General features: G+C 41.5%; 1 protein-coding gene across 1 annotated transcript; it reads right to left on the bottom strand.

The window, feature by feature from the left end:
* Positions 1-670: 670 nt before the first annotated feature.
* Positions 671-26,884, bottom strand: LOC308085291 (sushi domain-containing protein 6). The gene is made up of 5 exons (XM_080428370.1): positions 26,819-26,884; positions 22,134-22,240; positions 20,203-20,406; positions 5,844-5,994; positions 671-4,002 (listed from the first exon to the last, which is right to left on the bottom strand). The coding sequence occupies exons 2-5, from the start codon at positions 22,225-22,227 to the stop codon at positions 3,663-3,665; spliced, it is 789 nt and encodes a 262-aa protein (XP_080284496.1). The 5' UTR covers positions 22,228-22,240; positions 26,819-26,884; the 3' UTR covers positions 671-3,662.

Raw genomic sequence — 26,884 nt, forward strand, 5'->3', positions numbered from 1 at the left:
ATCTATGGTGCTTCCTATTCACCATATTCACACGGCGGGCCATTTTGCTATTAAGTTGATGAAATAATGCCACCCTGGGTCATTTCTTCCCCATGCACCCGTGTCCCGTGAATATGACGTGTGAGCAAAATGGCCACTGTGTGAATATAGACTATAGTCAATGGTGCTTCCCAGTCATATATGGTGCCTCCCATCTATGGTGCTTCCTATGGAGCTTCCCTGGCTTCTATGGTGCTTCCTATGGTGCTTCCCTGGCTTCTATGGTGCTTCCTATAATCATATTGTTGCAATACTTCACTTACTATCCACAAACATGTAATATAATGACTATAACTTTTTTACGTAGTCGATTTGTGTTAACCACAATATTGATATGCTTCCTCCCTGTGGCATTGTACACGATATTCAGTTTCTCTTCTAACTCTGCGCTAGTTCTCAAGTATCAATCCAGTCAATGTTGTTCAGGAGTAAATTCAGAACTACATTCATTAACCTTATTACACAAGTTTTTAATTTAACTTAGATAAATGCAAGGAATTACTCCGATTTCAAATGAAAAGAATGACGTCAAAATGATTCACAGACAATAGATCTCAATATGAACACAAGCTCAAGGCACTGAACAATTAAATATATCAACTTTTATTCATCTTAGAACTCTGTGCAATAAAACAATATACAAAGTATAGGCTATATGAAAATGTCCCACCTGACTCCACCACCAACAACTTCATCATGTAAATAGGTACATTCCATACACAAGATTTGTTTTTCCCCTACTACAAAATATGATACAGAAAATACATTCAAGGTCTCTAGAATACATAATCCACACAGTTTGTAGAGCTGAATAAGTAACATAAAAGAGAAAAATTGTGGGGAAGATGGCACAAAGAAGAGATGGGAGGAACATTATTAGTCAATAGGACAAAAGTCCAGTGCTGCACATTTATAAGAATCATCATGGTGCAAACCTGTATTTTGCCATGGGCCGTGATGACAGAGGTCAGTCATAGTGGTTACCAGTGGTTACGAAAGACTTATCACGAAAGCAGCACTTGTGATGTTGTTGTATCTTCCTCTCGAACAAAACAAATGGCCAAACAAAACGAGAGGCTTGGGTGTTCGAATTTAATCATGGAAAGTGAATTATAACAATAATAAGGCTATGAGGTGAAATCGTTACAATAGTCTTGAACATGGCTGTCTGTCTCTTGTCCTCACAAGGCATTGATGGTGGCCATTGTTTTTTACTCTTGAACTGTGCTCATCATATACGTATCAACCCCGTCAGGGTGGTTATAAGAGCAAAATGGCTGCCATGGTAATGTGGTCAATGAAAGGCATCCAGAGCTTTATTGTTGGGGGTCATTTTGGTTTTTGGTTTCACTTCCATACCCCCATGGTACTGGTACTGTATATAGCTTATCTCTCTGCGACAATACCACCAAGACTAACTCCTTTATATAAATTATACATGGTGAATAGAGTCTAATTTTGAACATGGTCTCTCTTTTTTGTGTGTTTTGGGCATAGGGCATAGACTGGTTTTGGGCCAAATGTATCAAAAATAATAACTCAACTAGAAAAAGTGCTCCTCGGAGCACAGGTCTCCGCCAGGTTATTGTGGCCTCCTGGTGGCGCTATAATAGGCCAATGTGAAAAGGGTGGCATTTCTTCCTCGGCCTAGTGGGAATGTGCGTGCAAATTTTCACGGAAATCGCACGCCGCGTTCATGATTTGAGACATTTTGTTGAAAACGGACCAATCCTGCAAACTTTGGAAGTCAACCTTAGCCAATCAGGATGGAATATGAAATATCGGACAGATGCGTCTTGATCACATGACTATAGAGATACTGTGTACCGATTTGCGTGATGTTTGGATAAAATCTGAAGGATTAATATCCAAAAATGTATTTGACATAAGTCGGCCTCCTGGTGGCGCTGTAAAAAGCAGATGTAAAAAATGTTTTTTCCTTGGTCTCTAGGGAGTAGGCGTGCAAAGTTTCACGCAGATCGGTGCAGTTATAGTTAAAAATGCAAATCGGCCTGTTATAGCGCCACCATGAGGCTGATGTGAAAACTTTTAAGTGCCATTTCTTCCTCGGCCTAGTGGGAATGTGCGTGTGCAATTTTATGGAAATGGCAAGCTGCGTTCATGATTTGAGGCAGTTTGTTCAAAACGGACCAATCCTGCAAACTTTGGATGGTAACCTTAGCCAATGAGGATGGAATATGGGAAATCGGACAGATCAGGGTTGATCACGTGACTATAGAGATACTGTGTACCGATTTGCATGAGGTTTGGTTAAAAACTGTAGGAGTAATGGGAAAAAATGGGTTTTGCACAAATCGGCCTCCTGGTGGCACTATAACAGGCCCATGTGAAATATTTGAGGCAGAGGTTCTGAATTGGCATCCAGGGAGTGTGTGTGCACAGTTTCGCAGCGACCGGGCCAACGGTGCCGGAGATTTGGTGCTAACACACAGACAGGACACACGGACGGACGGACGGACGGACGGACGGACACACGGACACACGGACACACGGACACACGGACGGACGGACAGGGGCGAAAACATACTCTCTCGCCATGCCTTTCGGCCTGGCGGAGACAATAAATGTTTTATTTGACTCTAGCAGTGGTTACTTTTATTGCTGTGGTGATCCACCACTGCTGAATATAGAAGAAAAACTAAAGTCAGGTTGAAAGTGGTTAAAATATATTTTGTAGGGTATAGAATTTGCCTCTGGGCACACAAAGTACTGATAAGATACAATAATCATAACTTACAATATATTATGTTGCAAAAATAATGTGTGGTTGTCACAAAATCCCAAGGCACACATGAAAGACACTTGTCTCACGGCACACCGTTTGGGAACCACTGCTCTTATAGAGCACACAAAATGACCATTAAGCCTGATTCATACTTTGTCCCACTACAAAATCCTGTGTCAAAAATACCTAATACAAGCGCTTTTTTTTTGGCACTGTGACCATGACACCGTCGAGCAATGGAGCATAAATGAGGCTTTACTGAACCAAATCCTATGATACTAATCCAAGCATTCCCATTTCATTGCTCACTTCAGTTTGTCCAATTTGAAAGCCTTCAAGTCATCCCAATCCATTTTGACACAGAACAAGTTGCAAATGGGGACAGGGAACAGAGTTAGTCTTTGAAACAAATAGGGTTTGGTTCTATGGCACATCACTTAACTTCAAGAAAGTTACCGCTGGCCTACAAGGCCTCAGCCCCATCACTGATGGGATAGATACACAACATCTCCAGCACAGCGCTGAAAACACAATACAATACAATCAATAATAATCCTTAAGACACTTCTGATGTTAAGCCAATCAGAGCCACTCAGCTGCATATAAAATAACCCGATAGGGTGCTGATGCTGATGACCTGCAGCCAACCAGGAAAAAGGGCACAGGTTTGTACAGTCAGGCTATGGTTTCAGACCATCGCTGGTTGGTTGGTTGATGAATGGATGACAACAATACATGACAAGCACACCAGCTAGCCAATGACAACTGCCAATGAAACCAATCATTTTTTTCATAAATCAAACTCATTCAGTGCTCCTGTGCTGCACCGTGTGTCAGATAGCATCGTGAGAAAAATGACAGCCAACAGGTCTGTCAATTAGGTGTCCTTGTGACCCAGAAGTGCAACTTGCAGCAGGGGGACATCTCCTGCACCACTCCTCTCTGCTCTGGGACGCGATGGGACCTCCTCATAAGGGGGTGGGGGGTGCTCTGGGCTTTGACTGGGTCGGAGGGGGCGGTGACTGGTGTCTGATTGGTTGCTGACAGGTGACTGATTGCTGCTGGAGGACTCCTGAGCCAATAGTAGCTGAATCGGACCGGGTGCGGAGCAGGGGGAGAGGCGTTGGCCCCAGCTGCCGTAGACAGCCTCCTCGTAGGAGGGGAGAGAGATGGGAAGGCCGTCCACCATCAGATCCATCTGGTCTGATGAACGACGGCTGCCGGGAGAAAGGAAAAGAGGGAGGAGGCAACGGAAGAAGAGAAGAGAGGGACAGAGAGACAAGGAGAGCAGGACAGAGTGGGGAGGGTGTAAAAGAGAGCGAGGGAAATGAGAGAAAGAGAAGAGCAAGGGATTGAAAATCAATGAATTTGTTAGAACATAAGTATAACATGGTCAATTGGAACACATTGTATCTGCTGTATAATCGTGATAACCCACAGCTGTGCTATGTTATAAGTTAGGTTATGCACCCAAAATTGGAGTGGAGCAGACTAGCAGAACGCAAAAATCAGTGAGAGAGCCAAGTTTCTCCTCTGCTGAGTTTTATTTCACCTTCTCAAGTGTTTCGACATCATTTAGATTATTCTAATTGGTCTAATTACTCCTATAAAGACTTGCTCACTAGTAATAACCCTGATGAAGGCAGCTCTTGTCAAAACATTAGTGAAGGTAAAGTAAACACAGAAAGGAGTGTGAGGCTGTCATTTACCGTAATTTTCGCACTATAAGCCGCACCTGAATATAAGCCGCACCTGAATATAAGCCGCAGCAGCTAAATTGAATGATTTGTACATATATAAGCCGCACTGGACTATAAGCCGCGGGTGTAAAATCCATAGATTTAGGAGGTCCCCTAGTGGCCGTTAGCTGTAAAAATCCATAGATAAGCCGCACCGTTATATAAGCCGCAGGGTCGAAAAATGGGAAAAAAGTCGCGGCTTATAGTCAGAAATTTACGGTAGTGATGATTTAACCATTTAATAAAATGTATAATACACACTTGAGCCTGGGATATACTGTATTGTATTTTACCACGGCGTCAGCTACTGGCGTTTGAGGCACTCTGCTTCACAGCTATGATATAATGGTACATCACAGCTTCTCGTGTATTTTTTTAAAGCATGGCAAGCCGCATAGAACAGCGTTTGTCGTATATCCTCTGTATGTATTTATTATCAGTAACATTGCCAGCAGGCCAAGGAAGTGAATCCCAGAATATTTTTTCAAATCCCTCAACGACATTAGTGAATTTATAATCTCAGGTCCACGTTCCTTCCAGGCTATCCAGTCTCGTGTTGTGCTTTGGCCAAGACTGATGTCAGTAATATGACAGAATTAATTTAACGTCAGAGATTCACAGGAAAGCCATGCCATTATTAGAGCAATAGAGCCGGTCTTGTTTTACTGTATTTCTGTCAGTATAACGTGCACGCTCCATTGTGCTCCATGTCCACAATTTTATCCAACCAAAGATTCAGTTCCTCCATCAGTGTGTTTACAAATCATTCTCTCTCTCTCTCCACTGTCAGAGATATTCAGATGTTTATCATGGTCCTCACAACCAGTCACAAGAGATTCAGACAAATGTAGTCCGATCCTTTACTCTAATGACTTGTATTTAAGCTATTCTCCTCATGTTTTCATCTCGGAAGGGGTTTAAATATAACTTTTGAATTTGAGCATTTGAATCAAGGGCCGGACTGAGAGCAGCGCCCTCTTAAAGCTAGAGATTCAGAGTTAAGCAGGGCTGAAACCTGGGTTTCAATGGTGATCAATGCTCCTGTCTTGCCACATTACAAAGGCTTAAGTATACTTAAGCCGGATTTATAATTCGTTGTACAATGGTGTGGTGAAAATGGTGAAAATAGCCGATCTACAAGTTCACAACGTGCATAGTATAAATGAAGCTTATAGGCCTATAGGCCTTTCTTTTGACCATTTTGTCTATAATGACATGCCCAAAACAGGGATGCCAGGGTTGATATGACTAAGAGGTCTAATGAGGCACTCCTCTGATGTGTGGGTGACGGTGTATGAGAGCCAACCTCATGGTCTTACCTGTGTGAGTGACATGGGTAGAGGCGGGACTTGATGACCATGCAGGCAGTGGTGGTGAGGAGGAAGATGGACACGCCCACTGCTGTCGTGGCAACACTTGGCAGGGAGTGGGCCGTCCTGTCCTCGTGGTTTATGTTCATGTTGTGTTTATCTGAGGGAGAGAATAAGGCCATCATTGGCACCATGCCACTGATACAGTTACATAACATGCTATGTGCGGCTCTCGTGTGGTGCAAGTCAAAGCAGAGCACAGATAGCTTAGCGATGAGAGAACCGTGCTTGTAGCCACAAGGTTGTGGGTATCAATCCCCTTGGCGGGGAGATTCTGGAAAACTGTCAGGGTGACGTTTCAGCAAGGCACATAAAGCACCCATGTTCCAGTGGAGCTGCTGAGACCCCAGGGTGGATATAAGTTTTTATTTATTTTGCCAAGTACATTAACTCATCCTAATTATTAGGAGCAGTGGGCAGCCATTCTGCCATACCCGTGGACCAACTTCAGCACTAAGCCCATTGCACTGGTCCCTAATAAGCCTGTCTTTTGGTGTGGGGGGAAAGTGGACCACCTGAAGTTAACCAATATGAATACAGGGACAACATGCAAACCCATCAAAAGGCCCCTCTGGTTTTGAACCCATGGCCTTCTTGTTTTGATACAACAGAGCTAACCTCTGAGCCACCATGCCACCCATGTAAAAGTGCTGTCGCGCACAACTATTTTTGGTTTGAAAGCTAAAAGCAGGCCATGGCCTTTTCACCCTTAACGTTAAAACTTTGATTTCTGAGGTGTCTTGGCAGATAAGGATGACCACGAACTTGCATTGTTCAACGTTGTGAATCTATGTCACAAGATTCAATGAGAGCTTTGAAGTATGTATGGATAAAATAAAAAATCACGTGCCTTACCAGAACTGTTTTGGTCTACTTGTGTACCCCAAATGTACATAAAACCTAATGGAACATGCCATTACGTGCACTGCAAGGATAGCAAGACGCATGCAGTGGAACGAATCAGAGAGACAATCTATACACAACCTATAAAAAAAGGTTTCTATCCAATTGTGTGGTTTGTCTATGCTGTGACGGCACAGCAGTAGATTTCCATGAGGCTCCACCAGTGATGGCGGAGAGCTTTCAAGGTTATTATGGCGGTAGCCCACATCCTCTTTCGGTGCTCTAGCTTCCTGTCGACACATGCCAGTCTGAGCCTTGAGAGAGGAAGTCAGAAATTCGGCTATGATACCGTTGCCGTCGGAGCGGAAACCTCATATCTCCATATTTCAACATTGTACTTTTATTTGTGTAAATTAATGCCCCAATTCATCATACTACAGTGTCACAGAAATGTAACAAAGATAGTGAGCTTGTAGTCATAGATCTGCTATTTATGCTATTTTTTAAATGTCTTTAAAATGCCTGTGAGTATTATAAATATGTAAACAATTAAAAGTATTAACAAGAGCTTATGACTAAATAATAACTACTTAATAACAACTACATTTCTTCCAACTTCCATTTCCTGAAAAGGTTTTGGACATACAAGGTTTCCACCTGACAGTGACGATAAGAAAGGCATTAACCTTTAACTGTAGGGTCTCCATGTGTCACATTTTGTATTAAGTAGGTCAGCTCTGAGGCTGACATTGCCCGCTCTGTGATGTTGTCAGGGTGACACTTATTTAACGTCAATATACTGTAGCTTTGGAATGAGGAAATGCATAGGGCTATTAAGGGTGTGTGTGTGTGTGTGTGTGTGTGTGTGGTGTGTGTGTGTGTGTGTGTGTGTGTGTGTGTGTGTGTGTGTGTGTGTGTGTGTGTGTGTGTGTGTGTGTGTGTGTGTGTGTGTGTGTGTGTGTGTGTGTGTGTGTGTGTGTGTGTGCGTGTGTGCGTGCGTGCGTGTGTGTGCGCGTGCGTGCGTGTGCATGTTCTTGTTTTACATAAGTAGGTCAATAGATAAAGTGTCTTTTGTTGTAAAAGGAAATGGAGTTGTTGGCCTCACTCTAAATGAATGCTGGGGTTTAATCATGTATTAGTTCAAATAAAATCCTCAGTGTTAACTCTGAGAGTGTAAATATGTACCCACATCCATTTGGGTCCATTTCTACACTCTCTGGGTTAAAGGAACACATGGGATTTTGCAGGTGAAGAATAGGATCAAAATCACCAAGGGTTGTGTGCGTGCGTGCGTGCGTGCGTGCGTGCGTGCGTGCGTGCGTGCGTGCGTGCGTGCGTGCGTGCGTGCGTGCGTGCGTGCGTGCGTGCGTGCGTGCGTGCGTGCGTGCGTGTGTGTGTGTACGTGTGCGTGCAAGCGTTTTGCATGTGCATGTATACTGTGGGTGGCCATGTGTGGACTACTCCCACCCACATTCTCATTCTGATAAGCACGAACATCAGTCAAATATGGCCTCAAGTTAACATATCATTAAGGAAACTCAAAACCAGTTTTAAAATGTCACGGTTACGCACACAAAACTTTGCACTCCACGTAGCTGAATGGGTAGAGAGAGGCTGCCTGGGAAACAGAAGGTCCCAGGTTTGAGCCCCAGCAATGTGTCAAGGTGTCCCTGAGCAATATTCTTAAAGGGGTTGGTGCCATGTTTTTGCACTTTTTCTGTTTTTCATGTGTCTATGAGGTTGATAGAACTTCATTTCAATCACTGAAAATCACGGCACCCCGTCTTTAACCTCTAACTGTGCCCCCCGCCTACCACACTCAAGTCTGACCACTTGGGCAGCAATCAGCTGAGAGAAGCTGAAAAGTGAATTTCCCCCCTGGGATCAAATAGGTGTAATTATTAGTAGCTGTATGCTCTCATAGATGGAGGGAGCCGTGTCATCATAAGATGACGAACCAGCATATGAACAAAGCTGTCATGAGTCAGTTGATAAATGATTAGCCTATGTGCAATAATAACCGTCCGTGCTGCATTATGAAATAAAAGTACCAGAAGGACTTCGGAGTGCTGGCTATTACTTTATCTACTGTGAATCTTCGTGGGCCGTGCACCCGTAAACTGCTTCATACACTGAGAGTGCTCGTTGTTATTTTCTACAATAATAACATAGCCTACAGTATGAATGCCTTGCCACTGACTGATGCTGGGAAATGGTTATTGTGTCTAGGAACAAGTCTGCACCAATACCATCGAGGGGCTGAAATCAAAACACTACGTAATAGACTCTTATCCAAAGTCCATACCGTACTGCTCAGAAACCAAAAACAATTCAATTGACAAAATGACTCATTTTGGCTCATTGAGGAAATGTTAACCGCACAGCTAAATCATGAATGGAATCTAACTTCCTCTCCTGCGTTCTCCGCTGGATGTTGCTGTCACTATACCTTACCAGCGTCACAGCCTCACAGATCTACAGTTGTGCAGATGCAATTTTATTTTACTTTTATGCTATTCTATTTTGCAATAACTATTTGCACTGCTTTATCTTTTGCTATTTTGCTTTAATATGACTATTTTGATCTTCTTACTGTCTTTGTATGTTTTTCCTGCAAAGTTGCACGAGACCAAAAAACGAATACCTTGAACCATAAGATCATATAAGATGATACCTTCATCGATCCCATGAGGGAAATTCAGTCACCAAAGGCAGCACAGCCGTTAAGATACAGATTAGAGGGCAACACCATCAAATAATTGGCTAAATATATAATATACAACAATATACAATATGCAACACTATACACCCTCAACAGTGCTTGCATAGTCATAGTGCAGCACAAAGTAAGCATGTCAGATGGTGTCCATACAGCAGTGGTGTAAAGTAACTAAGTACATGTACTCAAGTACTGTACTTACGTAGAATTTTGAGGTATTTTTTACTTTACTAGAGTATTTCCAATTTCCATTACTTTTACTTCTACTGCACTACACCTCGGATCCAAATATTGTACTTTTTACGCCACTACATTTATTTGAAAAATGTATTTACTAGTTACTTTGTAGATTTAGATTATTATCACAAAACCTACATTAACCACTTCAGCCCTATATACATTTCGACCATTTGAAAATAGCCAATCTACAAGCTCGCGTTGTGAGCTTGTAGATCTGCTATTTTCAAAAGATTTGTATACATTTGAAAGCTTGAAATGAGACATTCTGCCTAATGACTACTTTTACTGTTGGTACTTTAAGTACATTTTGATGCCAATATTTTTGTACTTTTACTCAAGTACATTTTGAATTCCAGACTTTTACTTTTAACAGAGTATTTCTATATCGCAGTATTGATACTTTCACTTAAGTAAAAACATTTGAGTACTTTTTCCACCACTGTCGTACAGTACTGAACTCTTGTTTTCCGAGCAATTACCAACACTGATGAGGGAGTGAAGGAGAAACAGTTTGTTGGGAATCTTCTACAGTCAGTGTGACATTTATAGCAGGGCTGGGAAGTATCTGAAAACGTTGTCTGGACATTGACTGCCTTTGATGATGAACGTAGTGTTCACTGCACAGCTTAATAATTACCATTAGTTGTGGCTTCAGACCAGACAGTGTTTCATAATAAATGATGTCACGCTCACAGCTCATACTAGGAAATATGTCACAGTCTGGGGGCCTGTTTCCAATCAACTCAAGTTTCGAACACAACTTTAAAGCTGCTACCTGACCCTTTTACCACTGTAATAGAAAAAAACTGTACAAGAATTAGATATATATATATAACACACAAATCCCCTATCCCGACTTCAAAGCCTCCCAACAAATCTGTTTCCCATTCATATACTGTATGTCTAGTTCATACATGGGCAACTGGTGGCCCGGGGGCCACATGCGGCCCCCACCTTCACTTAATGTGGCCCGCTGGTTAATATCGGAATACTGATATATTATTGATTTCAGTCGTTACAATTCCAAACATGCAAACATGACCCGCTTTCATTACTTCAGTCTATATTAGTAGCTTAATGACTAGTAATGTATAGTCCTGTAGCAAGCCCTCAAAAAAGGCCTTAGTTTTTGAGATACCCCCACCCGAGTTAGAACAAAACACAACCATGTTTTTTCTTATCTTTAGGGTCTCCCATTAATGAAATGGATTGTTGTGACATTTTATTTTGGGTCAAAATTTGTTTTTTTGGCTATTCTTTAGAACTACCTCAATCTCTGAAAAAGGCAAATCCGAATATGGCAAAGGTGAACAAAAATGCTATAACTTGAGAATGCTCACTCTTATCTTCATCAAATTTGCTGAGGTATGAACCAGGTGTCTACCCTACATCACCAAAGAGTCAGAATGTAATTTACCTAAATAAATACTGAAATATAGTCCTTTAAACATACTTTTAGTTTAGACGGAAATGGTACTTTTGTAGTGTGGACTACTCTACTTTCCCTCATTTAGAAAAAAACATATATTTATGTCAAATAAGCTGTTACTGCATAGCCTAAGATGCTATTAAACAATTACCAGTGGTTGTGTAGAGAGATCTAGTACAGTGTTATTGCAAATTAGACTTCTTTAGATATATAATCCTTCTCTGGAAATAAAACATTATTAAAATGTTGGAATAACACTTTACTTTTAGTCCTTTATATATACCAAATAAAAGTCAAAATCAAATTAAAAGTCAAATTCCTTCTCAGTTGGCATTGTTTAACCCTCCCTGAATATCTATTGTTGTGATTTTGGGGCAACATTTGGGGCTATGTTGAGGCAATTATGTAAGTACAGCACCATATTCAATCACACTCACACATGATTGCTGTGTGTGGCAGGGGCAACATGAAGCCATGTCATGTCATTAATGTCATGTCAGCCATGTCATTAATTCATGGAAATATGAATTTATGATTTCAGCAGTAAGAACTTTTTATATACACATCCAAACCAAAGGTGCATAGATTCATTCATTTTGTTGAGAATTGCAGGCCTCAACACAGAGAAGCATTACACAAATGCAATACTGTGATTACTGTTTCTTTAAGCAGTAAATTGAAGTCAATTAAGTTCAACCAATGAGAGCAGGGGAAGGACTGTGGCTTCACAATTCTATCCAAAAACTCTCACATGGCTTTCCAGGGGGAGAAATGTGCACTGTGCCATAAAGTAAAGAAACCACCAATCAAAAGACCGATAACAGGTAACACAAATGTCTACACAAATGTAATACTATGGTATTCCTTCATTTGATACATTTAGATTGTAGAATATGTTGTGTTGTATTACTTTTATATCACCAATCAGCTATCTGAAGCAATGATAGAAGTTAGCATACATGCATAACAGTAACAGATCTTTAAGAGCTTAAATTTGAGGCCTATTTCATGTTACCAAGAATAGTATCAAAATTAAATGTAAAAAAATAGGCAACTCTAATTAACTGTTCCATATTTACCAGAGTTCACTGTAAAAATGGAGCCAACAGAAACAGCAAGCAAGCCACATTCACAGACACTGGACGAAACATTATGCTTAATATGTGAAAAACCTCTACAAGGAGATAAAAATAATCCACATGTCAAGAACGCAACCTTGGAAGGACTCAAAACCATATTGAAGGTTGCCCAGGAACGGGGTGATGAAGTCCATAAGAGACTATCCCCCCACTCAGACGACATACTGTCCTTCAAGTTTAAAGTTTCATATCACAGGTCATGTAGGGCCAATTATTCAAGTTCAAGCAACTATATGCCTACTGCCAGTGGCATTGAGCAAGAACCAGCCAGGGATCAATGTCAAAGCAAAAGACTGACCAGAGAACCAGGATTTGACATCCGCAGCCAGTGTATCATTTGCAGCCAGAAAGCCACAAAGAAAGAAGGCCTTACCCCTATAAGTACTGGTACAGGTGAAAGTACAAGGTCAAAGGTCCTCGATGCAGCCTCAGAGAGGTTTGATGACAAAATTCATCTTCGTATGCTGACGCATGAAGATTTATTTGCTTATGATGCGAAGTATCACAGAAGCTGCCTGGGACATTATATTTCTGAAAATAATATCAGAGCAGCCAGAAACAAACTTCTGTCAGAAAATAAATTAAATGCACATGAAAAAGCTTTCATGTCATTGACTGAAGAATTAATTATAACAGTGTTTTCAAAGAATATGACTGTCACAACACTAAGCGCTCTAACTCAGAGCTATGTAGGAAAAGTAAGTACTGCTGAAGAACCTGCAAATTATCCAGCTTGGAAACTCAAAATAAAGTTGATCCAACATTATGGGGAGAAGCTGGCTTTCATTGAACGTCCTGGAAAATCTGATTTGATCTGTTCTGGTGGCATTACTGATTACTGATTACTGCAAGAAGCTGCTCTCCTCAGAGAACATATAACAGAAGAAGATAGGGAGGCAATGCCTCCACAGAGAAGAGAGTCTCTAACGGATACACAAATTCTACACCAGGCTGCAGGTATTTTAAGGAAAGCCATGGAAAAGGTTGAGCATGAGCCTCAATTCTACATAAGCAGTGATAAGATGTCCCTTCTCCAGTGCAGTAAATATGTACCAGACATTTTATATGATTTTGTGAACTGGTGTGTTAGTTCACATGCATTTAAAAAAGTGCAGATGTGTAATAATGACCCAGCAACAAAGGATAACATAAGTGTAATAACCTTTTGCCATGATATAATTGCAAAGTGCTGCAGCACACACACACACACACACACACACACACACACACACACACACACACACACACACACACACACACACACACACACACACACACACACACACACACACACACACACACACACACACACACACACACACACACACATTTCATTCTCCTGTTTGTTGTTTTCTGAAATGACATGGAATGTTGAGATTTGTCTGATAAATGTTATTATTATTATTACATTATTTTGTCATGTCAAGACAACATCAAACTGTGATTTAGGTAGGAGATACTGATTTTCATGTTTCAATAAAACTCAGAATTATATTTATGCCTTGTATCTCTCTGTTTCACACACCTTAAATGTAGATACACTTTATTAGGACACCTTATTAGGTTACTCACATCCTGAGTGTACATCCACCTGGACTTTCTTTACCAAAATATGACGACCATAATCAACTTAGGCTTACAGTCACCTATTTTCCATTCAGAGTGACTTAATTTAACTGTTTCAGAGAAGGGGTATGTCTAAAGAAGTCTCATTTGCAATAACACTGTACTAGATCTCTCCACACAACCACTGGTTATTGTTTAATAGCATCTTAGGCTATGCAGTAACAGCTTATTTGACATAAATATATGTTTTTTTTTCTAAATGAGGGAAAGTAGAGGAGTCCTCACTACAAAAGTACAATTTCCGCCTAAACTAAAGGTATGTTTAAAGGACTATATTTCAGTATTTCTTTAGGTAAATTACATTCTGACTATTTGGTGATGTAGGGTAGACACCTGGTTCATACCTCAGCAAATGTAATGAAGATAAAAGTGAGCATTCTCAAGTTATAGCATTTTTGGTCACCTTTGTCATATTCGGATTAGCCTTTTTCAGATATTGGGGTAGTTCTAAAGAATAGCCCAAAAAACAAATTTTGCCCAAAAATAAAATTTCACAACAATCCATTTCATTAATGGGAGACCCTAAAGATAAGAAAAAACATGGTTGTGTTTTGTTCTAACTCGGGTGGGGGTATCTCAAAATCTGAGGGCCTCTGCTACAGGACTAGTAGCTCACAGCGCAAATTCAATAAAGAAGATCTAGAGTTGTTCATATGCTCTGCAGCCAATCTGCCAACCTGCAGTCAATCTGCAGTCAGCCAATCAGGCGGTTGGACTCCGCCTTTAAATATCACTGCCTCTCACACTGGTCATTCTCTTTCCAGCATGCAAACATGCTCTCTCTGTGGCTTCACACACAGAGCTGCAAACAAAGCGCGTGCTCTCCATGCTCTGCAGCGTACATACACAGAGCGCAAGCGGCAGCTCATCAGCTTTTTCTCAATAATTTTTCAGGGTTACTTTAGATCTGATGTTTCGCATTTTTAACTCATTCCTTCCATGACTAGGTTTTTTATTTTTCCATCAATCACCAGCCGGTGCTTCAGCCTTATCCAACAATCTGGCCACACACCTTCCAGGTTCAATGGCTGCCTTCATTCCAGCCCCGCTTTCAACAGTGTGTAAGGCTATCATGAATGCAATAATGACTCAGCTAATGCTGACTGCTCTTGCTCCTGCTGCTACAGCTAATGCTAACTCATGTCTGCAATGATCACTGCTAATGCTAACTTTTCAAACTGCTGCTAACATAACTGCTACTCATCACAGCTAATGGTACCTTTACTCAGGCTACTGTTAATCATGTCAACTTCGCATGTCAACGGCTGCAGTCATGAGCCTGCAAATTCTGCTAAACCGCATTGCAACTACAGCTTCAGCTAATGCTACTCTTAATCAGTGTGCTGCTATCATGTCCAAAACTTTCAACTATACTACTTCAACCGTTGCTACCACAAGGTTAGTAATGGGTCTGCTCATGCTGCTGTCTGCATTTCAGCTTTAGGATGGATAGATGAGAGCAAACCATCGCTGCGTGCTGGAAATTGAGCTATCATGTCCATGCTTCTAAATCGCTTGCTATTACTAATGCTATTCGTTTTATTACTGCAAACTCAAGGCAGTCGTGAGTCCGCTAAATGCTGCAACCGCATCGCAACTACAGCTAATCATACTCAAATGGCTGCTATCATGTATGCTAAGAATTACAGCTATACTATTTCAACAGCTGCTGCTATGAGCTAATGCAAATTTTACTCAGCCTGCTGCTATCAGGTCGGCTATCATTACAGCTAATGCTACCATCACTCAACTGCTGTTAACATGTCTGCTAAGTATCACAGCTATGCTATTTCATCTGCTGCTGCTACGAGCTAACGCAACTTTTACTCAGCCTGCTGCTTCACGTCTGCTAAATCCCTAAAGCAGTCAGTCATGATTCTGCTAACACTGCCGACTGCATTGCTACTACCGCTTCAGCTCATGCTTCAACCGCTGTTAAAACAAGGTTAGTTACGAGCCTGCTAACACGGCCGACTACTGGCTAATACAGCTAATGCTATTTTATCATGTTATTGCTAATGTTGCCGTACTAAATGGCTGCATCGTCTCAATCTTCACGTTAATGCTAAAGTTGCCGTACTAAATTGCTGCCATCATCACAATGTTAATACTCAAGTTGCCGTTTCTGCTGGCCTAGCAGGCCATTTCTTTATCTATTTTCTCATTCATTACTACATGGCCATTGCTGGCTAAATTTCTCCTGACTCAAAGGGTCTATACTATTTCTAGTAGCTTTAGCCTCCTTGGCGACTACATTGTATTTGGCGTAAAAGCAGTCTATGCTATTTCTAGTAGCTTTAGCCTTCCAGTACTGGCTAAATTTCACCTGACAAAATGGGTCAGTCTATGAGCCGCGATGGCCCTCTAATTTCTCTTTCACCTCTAATTTCAAATCGCCAACCGCGGCGTCATGCTGCCAACACGGCTTCATGTGCAAGCAGTCAAACGTGCTGACTGCAGTCAAACGTGCTGACTTCAAGAGAAGAAAACAGCTAGTCGCGCTGACTTCAATTGACTTGCAAACGGCCGCTGTGCCGGCAGCCAATTGCGCTGACTGCAAGAGAAGAAAACAGCTAACCGCGCTGACTTCTCGAGCAAACAGGCAATCGAGCTAAGGGAAGAAAACAGCTAATCGCGCTGACTTCTGAGAGAAGAAAACAGCTAATCGCGCTGACTTCTCAAGCAATCTGCCAATCGAGCTGAAAGAAGAAAACAGCTAATCGCGCTGACTTCTTGCCAGCTCGCACTGACTCTCTTGTCGTTCTAAAGAGCTGAAAGAAGAAAACAGCTAACCGCGCTGACTTCTTGCCGGCTCGCACTGACTCTCTTGTCGTTCTAAAGGCCGCGGTGGCCACGCATCTCCTTAGCCTTCCATTGCTGGCTAAATTTTCCCTGGCTTCTGCCGTTGCGGGCTCCGGCCACGCTCATTTCCTCGCTAAGTGTCATCTCATGTCTGGGCTTCTCTAGCCCATCACTCGCTGTTCGTTTCTGTCTTCACGGTGTTTTCCCCTTAAACCTAACTCTCCTTGTTTTGGGGCTTTCTCTCCTATTCCTAATCTGCTCGATTAAAATGCAAATGGAGTCTAATCGCCATAACCTGTACATTTTATTAATGTTGCATTGTATCAAGTAGCATGATCTCTCTTTATTGAAATGTAGCTCCAGGTGCAAATTCAATGAAGATCTGATACTTCATGCTCGTAGCACCTCGCATCATCTACGTCACTAAACGAGCACCCCTAATCAATAGGGCTCTGCTCCCTATCTGCAGTCAGCGACTGGGTTTCATTTTATCAAATGGAAGGAAACTGTAGTGCTGTTAGAATTATGATAATCTAGTCCGCACCCGGTTGACACATCCGTGGAGGGATATGCGCACACGATCTGGCAACCTGGGAGGCAGTTCGTCCCATAGCTGGGCAGCCCCGTAACCATGGCATCATATTTCACACAAACTCTAAACAGCCGAGAATTGGTGAAATCGAAAAACGGGCTTCGCAGTTCCACGCTCATGGTAATGGTCAATGGCTGCGGTCAACGTTCAGATCAATTGCTCCAGCCACTGAGGAGATCAGGGCAGGTCCGAACTTGGCCTCACCTCGCTCTACAGAGCTTTGTAGAATCATAGTAGGATTGTGTTAAAAATATTTATATGCATGTATTGCTGGATAAAGGTCATGTCAACGGATAAGTACGTTTAAGTGTCTGTGGCGCTAAGGACTCGCTAATCCCGAGACAGACGAGCCATGTTGACGATCTGTGTAATGCAAGTACTTTTCCACTTCCCACTGCAAATCCACAAATATCACTGCATCTAACCTGTCATTTCTCAGTCAGCAAGCATCTCAGGAATGACTACTTTAACATCAAGCTACATGTCTTAGGATATCACTGCTTCTAACCTCTCATTCTCCTTTCAGTCAGCGACCAAGCAACCACCCCTGATGGGTATCTGCCAGTTGGCGTCAGGAATTGCTCCAACTTATTCGCTAAGCTACATGCATCACTATAGCGGATTATATACGGACGCATGCTGCATCCCTCTTATCTGTGCTGTTAGGAAAGGTCTGCAGCACGCTGCTGTTACACATGGTAGTAGACTTCATTCTCATTAATTGTAGGATGACCTCTCTTTAAGATGCATGCTGCATTATTTTAGTATAGTTAAATAATGAAATGCTGAGGTCCACAGCAAGATGCTGTTACACATAGATTTTTCACACAACTATATATATTCATCAGATTTATTTAAGGAATAGAATGTCCTTTTCGCTCCTACTCGCGATGCGGCACAGCAGTGGACATCGCTTTAGGACACCGTCTAGGACTCCTGAAGTTCAGGAATCAACAGGTTTCTGCACTTATCAGGCCTGTTGAACACATAGATAGACATGTATCACTATAGCGGATTATCCCATATCTTCAGTGAATTCTGGCCGTCCCTTTTCAATAGGAATACTTCAGCGTAAATAACTTCACCTCTCCTCCCCATGGATTGGTGTTCTTCTGTCCCTGCCATTGCCTCGTTATTTATCCTGTTTCTGTTATCAGCTAAAACACTTTAACATGCCTAAGATCAGTTCATCTGCTTAACGCCTTAACTTGCTTAAGAACCGCTGACGGTTTCCATCGTCAGCGACATATAGCTGGTGGTGGTGGTTTCTCACGTCATTAAGACGCCTTGAAGGCCTCTAGCCTTTCTTGCCGTCTCAAAATCTGGTGTCACTCCCTGCTTAACACTCAATCCCGGCTCAAGAACATATGCAGTTCTTCATCACGAGCCGTCCTTGTTCCTAGTCGCGGTGGGGCACCGCACAGCAGCGGACATCGCCTAGGACTCCCGAAGGTCAGGAATCAACAGGTTATTCTGTTTATTCAGGTCTCACCTGCCACGGTAAGTTGTTTTGGGGGGTTCTCCCTATTAAGCATATCCTATACATATGTACGTTGCATATGTACGATAAATGTTAACGGAGTCTAATCGCCAAAATGTTTATTGAATAATTGCCTACAATGTTCCATTCAATAAAATTATCTGTATAACAACTCGATCTCTCTGTTATTGAAATGTAGCTCACAGCGCAAATTCAATAAAGAAGATCTAGAGTTGTTCATATGCTCTGCAGCCAATCTGCCAACCTGCAGTCAATCTGCAGTCAGCCAATCAGGCGGTTGGACTCCGCCTTTAAATATCACTGCCTCTCACACTGGTCATTCTCTTTCCAGCATGCAGCAAGCAACCCACCTCCATCCCCGAACTCCACCTTGTCTCTAGCGCCTAGAGTTAAGAAGGAAGGAGGGTCTCGTCTCCGCACTGCCACCACCAGCGTCTAGACTCCCGGAATTCTCCCCTTAATCATATTTCATACTCATGTACAGGGGGGGGTTCTCCCTATTAAGCATATCCTATACATATGTACGTTGCATATGTACGATAAATGTTAACGGAGTCTAATCGCCAAAATGTTTATTGAATAATTGCCTACAATGTTCCATTCAATAAAATTATCTGTATAACAACTCGATCTCTCTGTTATTGAATTAAAATTATATTGTCTTTTTTATGTCCAATGTCTTTGTATTTAAGTTCATAAAGTTAACATAAGTATAACTAAATGCATTTGAAATTAAATAAAAAATGTTACTTTTCCAATTCAAAAATAGCAGATCTACAAGCTCAAAGCGCATTTTGAGCTTTAGATCAGCTATTTTTGCTACTTTTGTGTGACATAGAATGGCTAAGTACGGCATTAATTTACGGAAAAAAACTACGGAGATAAGAGGTGTCTGCCCGACAGTATATGCAATGTAGCCCACTGGACTGAGTATGGAAATATAGTGGCCCTCTCCATCATCAAAGTTGCCCACCCCTGGTCTAGTTCATATAGTGAGCTCCCTTGCTGAGGGACACTGCAATCTGGCTGGAAGATTAAACAACATGCCTGGTACACAAGCTCTCTACTCAAACCTTTAGGTCAGCGGTGTCTCAAGGCCTAAATTATAATTTGTCACAAAACATCGTCGCTCGCGGGAAAATAACAAATTTGTGTCAGTTATTTTCACCGAGTGACACCATCGTGTGGTGAGTATAAATGAGGCTTTATTCTTTATATAAACATTTGAAAATAGCTGATCTGCAAAGCGAGCTTGTAGATCAGCTATTTTCACAATATTTATCAGTGGAACCGAGTCAAACAAACTCCTACAATTCCAAGTGTTTGTCAAAGTTCAAATATGATTATTTGGGGGGAGGTCTGGCCTCATGGCCTGAAAAGGTTGAGAACCACACCTGTGTCCGTCTACCCCGCTCACCTTTCAGCGGCACACATGCTGGTACGGATGGCATCCATTTCCCGTGTCGGCACCTGGAGCTGCGGGTCTTGCTGGGGATGTAGAAGCCCGGCTCACAGAAGTAGTGGACGAAGCTCTTCTGGGGGAAGCCTCGGCACGGCGACGGCTCGCAGCGGAACCACCCGTGTTCTGGCATCACGGGATGGCTGCAGTTCCCCTGTCTGCCTGAGGGAACAGCAGAGAGGCATTTGTTCGAGACTAATATCGTTGCTGTCGTCGGGCAGAAAACTCTTTGTGTTTTTTTTTCCCGTAAATTAACGCCCCTACTTGATCATACTACACAGCGTCACACAGAAGCATCAAAAGTAGCAGATCTGTGGCATTTTTCTTAATCTTAAACAGTTACAAACCACTTTGAATAAACTATGGAAAAGATGAAGCAATGGAATTTGATTAACTGTCAAATTATCATTAGTATAGAATAAATAATAAACAAAACAAATTTATAATAATAACAAATATAGCTACAAAGCTGCAATTCTGGAATTCAAGCTAGCACTGACTGTTAGAAGTTGAATTCTACAAAGCATCTATTTGATATGATACTTCCAATCATTGGTGAAAATGTAATTTTTCTACCATTTACCATCTCATGGGAATTTACAAAAGGAGGAAAATAATAGGTCAAAAATGATTGAACCCCTAATAATAAAAAATAAGACGTATGTAAAATCAAAATAGTAGGTTTTAAGAAGTGATTCAAAGTCTAGGAGCCCTAGCCTATCATCTTTTTTCTTCAGTCTAGACCAGAGGATCCTATAGGCAACGAACCAGCTCATATGGGCATGTTCAGCAAAACCCTCATGTTGTATAAATACAGGGGGCAATATGCCCAATGTCTTCAGACTTTCAGGGGGAGAGTGACATAGTGGAAAAGGCAGAGATGATACTGGAGGTATGCCGAGTGTACACGGCTTCAGTGCAAATGGACAGCAAAGCGATATTGTCACTGTATACAAGTGTTGAGTGTCTACAAGTCTGTGAGGGACGGGTCAGGTCACAGTTCGGGGAAAAGTTCATTTTTTAGAAGCTATATTTACATGTGTGTAAGCACTTCCCCGTAATGTAAGCACTTCCCTGCTTTACACTAATTCAGTTACATACTCACAGCTAAGGTGAGGGGCGATTCGAGGATAAGACTTATAGTATAGCGGGGCTCAGCTCTAAGCCAAACATGAATTACAACATACATTAAAACATACAATGCCTACTGAGTACCTGCTGCCCCATTAAGGAGAGTTAGGAAATGAAAGTGTCTCAAAACAAAATGAACTGATCCATTCCAGACAAAAGGAAAGAAAAAGGCTTTTTAGCATGAGTATCAAAATGAAACTACTGATGGTTAATATATACCGTAAACATTGCAGACTGATAAAGTCACAGTGGTCAGAATGAAAATGAAAGTGCTGGCTATGGTTCCAAGTATGTCTATTGCATTTTACTGCTGGCTCTGCTGGAGCAGCGTTTCGTTTTGTAAATCTGCAAGAGCAGTATTTGTTCACTCCTCCCATCCAGACTTCCTCTCTACTTTGGAGATTCAACCTTCCGTTTGCAATGCAAATGTGGCACGTCTGAGGCTCTTGTCATTAGGCTCCCAGCTCCTCCACTATTCCCTTAGCTAGTGACCTGGACACGTACAGAGCAGGTCAAGAGTGAAAGCGAGGGTGGAAAAACACTACAAGATGTATTTTTGGCCAGAATGAAGAAGGAGGAACTGAAAGGTATTCTACCACTGCCATTAAGTCGCTCTGCATATAAGCACTGATATGCTTGAAACGTTCAATGCTGGCTGCCCTTGAGATTCATTGAAAAGTGGTCTTTATGCACAGCCTGTTTTATTGTGTAAATGTGCGAGTGTAGTGGTGGACGCCATGAGGGGTCAGAGGTCGTACCTTCAGTGAGGCGTGGTAGCGTGGCCAGGAGAAGGAGTCCATAGCTCAGACTGATGGGCACACACAGCCATGGATACAGGACCGGCGTAGACATCAAAACAGACTTTCTGATGGTACAACAGAGACAGAAACAGACGCTCTGTCAGCTATACAGAATACACACGAACACACATGTCTTGTATATGAATTATGCAAATAGACAGCCAGGCTCACAGGCTGAACAGTGCTCACACCACACAGACTGAGGCGAGCAGAAAAGGGAGACGAGTACATCTTTATTTACAGCAAATGAAAGAGGACGTTGTTGTTGCTAGAGGATACAGGATACATACGAACACCTCACCACAACCACTTAAGCCCTATATACTGTCATACGACACATAGCGGGGAAAAAATAGCAGATCTACAAGCAATACCCTACGTCCTCTGTGTATTTCTCTGCAAAATGTTGAGGTGGCAAAACGACAACATCAGATGTGTTGTTTTACGTTGTCAGGCATACATTCTGGCAACATTTCACTGAGAAATACACAGAAGACATAGGGTATTTTTAGCTCCAATTATATTACTGACCTCACAAGGAAACAATGGGATTTAGGTTGAAAATAGATGACATTGTCCTTTAACTCTGAGAGTGTAAGAACTGACCGGTAAGGTCGATTTCGCATCACACCTGGGGTTCTATAAAGACACTGGCCCAGAACAGACAGGAGTGGAGATCCTTTGTTGCTGCCCTACATGCCAGCCGGCATAAAGGGCAGTAAGTTAGTAAGTAATAAGGTTGATTTTGCAGTGTAGTCGGTCTATTTCATATAGTTCTGATATGTTGTACACTCAGCGTAGGTCACCCCGCTGTGCTTTCACACATACGGGGCAGTAGGACACAGCTGCAACAACAATACGAACAACAAACCAAAGGGCTGTGTGAAATAGTGGGGCCCTTGACACGACTTTAACACAGGGTCAAATGGGAACACTCCATATGAAAGCAACACTAATCCAGACATTTTGTGCCAGGCTAGTGGGGCCTCCTGTTAGTCCTGTACCATAATACCTCCAGCCCTACTTGTTGCTTTTCCACCAGTCAAATAACCACATGCGGCACAAAACAAAAGTTCAGTTTATTTTATTTCATTCTTTATTTTTGCAGCAACAGCAGCAGTGAGGACCGACTTTGGCAAACACGCAATTTCAGTAGTATATCAACCACATTTACAGTGCTTCATTTCAGTTAAATTGTAGTCAATTCTTCAGACGCCGTTCAGTTCTATCGCATTCTCTTGTAATTCTATTCAAACATGCCAAGATGTGTCAGTAAACTGGGACTGACCTCAACATTTGACTCAACCAAAACAAACACGTATCTCATCTTCAACACTGACAAAACTCTGCCCCAGAACCCTGCCGAGCAGTATGACTCCTAGTATGACTACAGCACACCGCTCAACCCAGAGTGATATTTCCTGTGCTATGCCAGTGGACCAAGTAGACTAGTTAGAATGGAAGCATGAATGCCACAGTGTTTTCAGAATGTGTGAGAACGAGTGGGTGTGTTTTTGATGCTCTACGGTGTGTGTATGCATTGCATGCCATGCTTTAATGTCAAGACCTGCGGCAGTCATCTCAGAAGTGGTGAGGGAGGGTCCCCAGGCATTAACATGTCTCACACACACACACACACACACACACACACACACACACACACACACACACACACACACACACACACACACACACACACACACACACACACACACACACACACACACACACACACACACACACACACACATATATATACTCTATAATGGTCCTTTTGGGTCCCTTTTACCCTTGTTGAGGTGGATTTTACTCACTCTTTCACACATGTCTGTTTGATGTGACCACAACCTGTAGGATGGTGCTACTGTATATTAGTCATCAGGTCTCTATGTGATATTAAAATATACTTTCTTCAGCTTGCCAAGCTGGGAAAAGGGAGAATTTATTATTACCCCGCCATCTATCTACATTCCCTTCATACTGTTGATTTGTTGATTATTCTTATTTTTTCCAGTGTTGAATAAATAATTTTGACTCCTGAGGTAACGTTTACGATGTGCATACACATATTTGTGTGATTATTTATTCAGGCAAAGCTGACTGAGCACAACATTTGTTTTTTCATTTTCAGCAAAGCCCTGTCACTTCATATTGACACAAATTCACATCTAAAGGCTGGTGCCCTGTACAACCACAGACCTACAGTATACTACTATATAATATAGCAATCGAGCAGCTCTACTGGAGCATTTGGGGGCTGAAGTGCTCAAGAGCACTTCAATATCCGTTGTTAGTTGGGGGATGGGTAAGTGATTTTCATTCCAAAGGCAGTGATTGGCTGGTTCCAGGCCCTTTGACCTGCCCTTTGATCTGCTAATGGCTACTGTGTTCATTATGAAATCCAATAATCAGAACAACAAGTCCGAAATGTTATATTCTACATGGACATTCCCCTTGTTTAAAAAACAAATTGTGGAACTCCTTTGCTTTCTCATATTTTGTGTTGTTTAGAATTGTCATAACTTGTAACCAATTATGTATGTTTGCTTTTGTAGAGCAGAGATGCAATCCACCACTCATGATGGACCACATGAAACCTGAGCCATTATTTACATGTTTTTATATCCTCTGTTTATACAGGTAGAGACTATGCCTCATTTAGATTTGCCTCTCTTTTGTCCTGTCTGCAGGACATCTATCAAACACCACAAAACATACTTTGACTGTACATCAATGCTTAAATGAATCGGTGTATGTTCGAGGGAGGGGTCCTAGATTTAAGCTAGAGAAGTGTTGGGACCCCATTCACATAGCATACCTGGTTCCTGATTGGACAGAACAGAACTGTACACGTATTTTACTCAGACCACGTGGACCAAGGAGGAGAGCAAGATATAGCAATGATGGTTTCTATACTGTACACAACTGTACCACATGGACTGTTACTGAAGTCCAAAAGAAAACAAATATTTCACCCACTCTAATAGTGTGATGGGACAATAAAGTTGAATCTGGAATCTGAATATGACTATCCCCATCCCATTTACTGTATATCTAAGCCTAAACAGATCCAAGATCACTTGCCCATTTAATGTCCAACTCCTTGATGATAACCTAAGCAAACAAAACCCAATGCCCCAGACCCAGGACCTTCACACACCTGACCTAAATGCTTTACAAATACTAGACTAATGAAATGTTGTTCCCTGGTTGAGGTTTAGGGAGCCACGGACCTTTGCATGCAATAGCCCGTTTGCTGCCTGCTTTGCAGTGGTGTAAAGTGACTATAAGTACATTTTCTCAAGTACAATTTTGAGGCATTTGTACTTTACTTGACTATTTCCAATTTCCAATACTTTTACTTCTTCTACTCCACTACATCTCGGATCCAAATATTGTACTTTTACTCCACTACATTTATTTGAAAACTTTAGGTACTAGTTACTTTGTAGATTTTGATTATTATTACAAAACATATATTAGCCCTATACATTTCGTCTATTTGAAAATAGCCGATCTACAAGCTCACAATGCATCACGATGCAACGCATTGTGAGCTTGTAGATCTGCTATTTTCAAAAGTTTTTTATACATTTCATACATTTGAAAACTTGTGAAATGGGACATTCTGCAGAGTACTTTCTACTTTTGGTACTTAAGTACATTTTGATACCAATACTTTTGCACTTTTTACTTAAGTACATTTTGAATTCTGGACTTAGAGTATTTCTAGATTGTAATATTGATACTTTCACTTAAGTAAAACATGTGAGTACTTTTCCCACCACTGCTGCTTTGCCAGGTAAAGTTATGTATCCTTGATTTGAATACAACCTGCCAGCTGTGCTCAAGCTATGGAGAATAAATCATCGCAAACAGAATGATCATCCATCTTCAAGGATCTTAGAGAGCGTCTTTAAATGGAATATCAGTCGATAGCTGGTTATCTCAAGATATGTCGTAAAGACCTATAATTCTATGGTAAAGACCTGGTGAAATTGTTCCCAATTCAAAGCCTCCATTCTTCTTCAGTGACATTAACCATGTGTTAACATCAGAGAAGGTTCATGAGACAGGCTAGCAATTAGTACAATTTTGACATTTTTTTATACCAATACTTTTGTACTTTTACTCAAGTACATTTTGAATTCCGGACTTTTACTTGCAACATAGAAGTATTTTCTACATTGCAGTATTGATACTTTTACTTAAGTAAACATCTTGAGTAGGCTACTTTTTACACCAATGTTCATGACTCAGAGACAGGCTAGCCCAGGTTGTAGTAAGTAGGCTATTATTATCGACAGTGGGAGTATGATCCCGAAGCCCACACACACGCAACGGACGCACGATTAAACGTGGATCATTGAGCGATGATGCTGAGAGGCGAATTCTACAACCGGATTAAAAGGATGGTCAGCGATCGATCACGATCAATAGCCTGAATCATTATGAAATCCTTTTCATCCAGAGAATATTACACTTTTATTATAATCGCAAGAGCACAAGTCGTCGAATAGCCTATATTACTGAGGCTACCACTTAATTATACAATAAAGTTCTTAGATTAAAATGGTGCTCATTTGATGATCATTAAAAATGATAAAATGCTAAATATATATATATTTTTTTAAATCACTCACCTGATCACCGCTATGCTTCTTCTCCAGGGTGTCAGATCAGACCAGAGACTGTAAATGAATGGTTCA

Source organism: Gymnoscopelus braueri, assembly GCF_963280865.1.
Source record: "Gymnoscopelus braueri genome assembly, chromosome: 5".
NCBI lineage: Eukaryota > Metazoa > Chordata > Actinopteri > Myctophiformes > Myctophidae > Gymnoscopelus > Gymnoscopelus braueri.

What these genes read in the sequence shown, in the direction of transcription:
- LOC308085291 (XM_080428370.1), bottom strand. Translation starts at nt 22,227, where the DNA reads ATGTCTACGCCGGTCCTGTATCCATGGCTGTGTGTGCCCATCAGTCTG. An exon ending in GCTACCACGCCTCACTGAAG is followed by an intron (nt 20,407 to 22,133) that starts GTACGACCTCTG and finishes CTGTTCCCTCAG; the next exon opens with GCAGACAGGGGAACTGCAGC. An exon ending in TACCCATGTCACTCACACAG is followed by an intron (nt 4,003 to 5,843) that starts GTAAGACCATGA and finishes TTCTCCCGGCAG; the next exon opens with CCGTCGTTCATCAGACCAGA.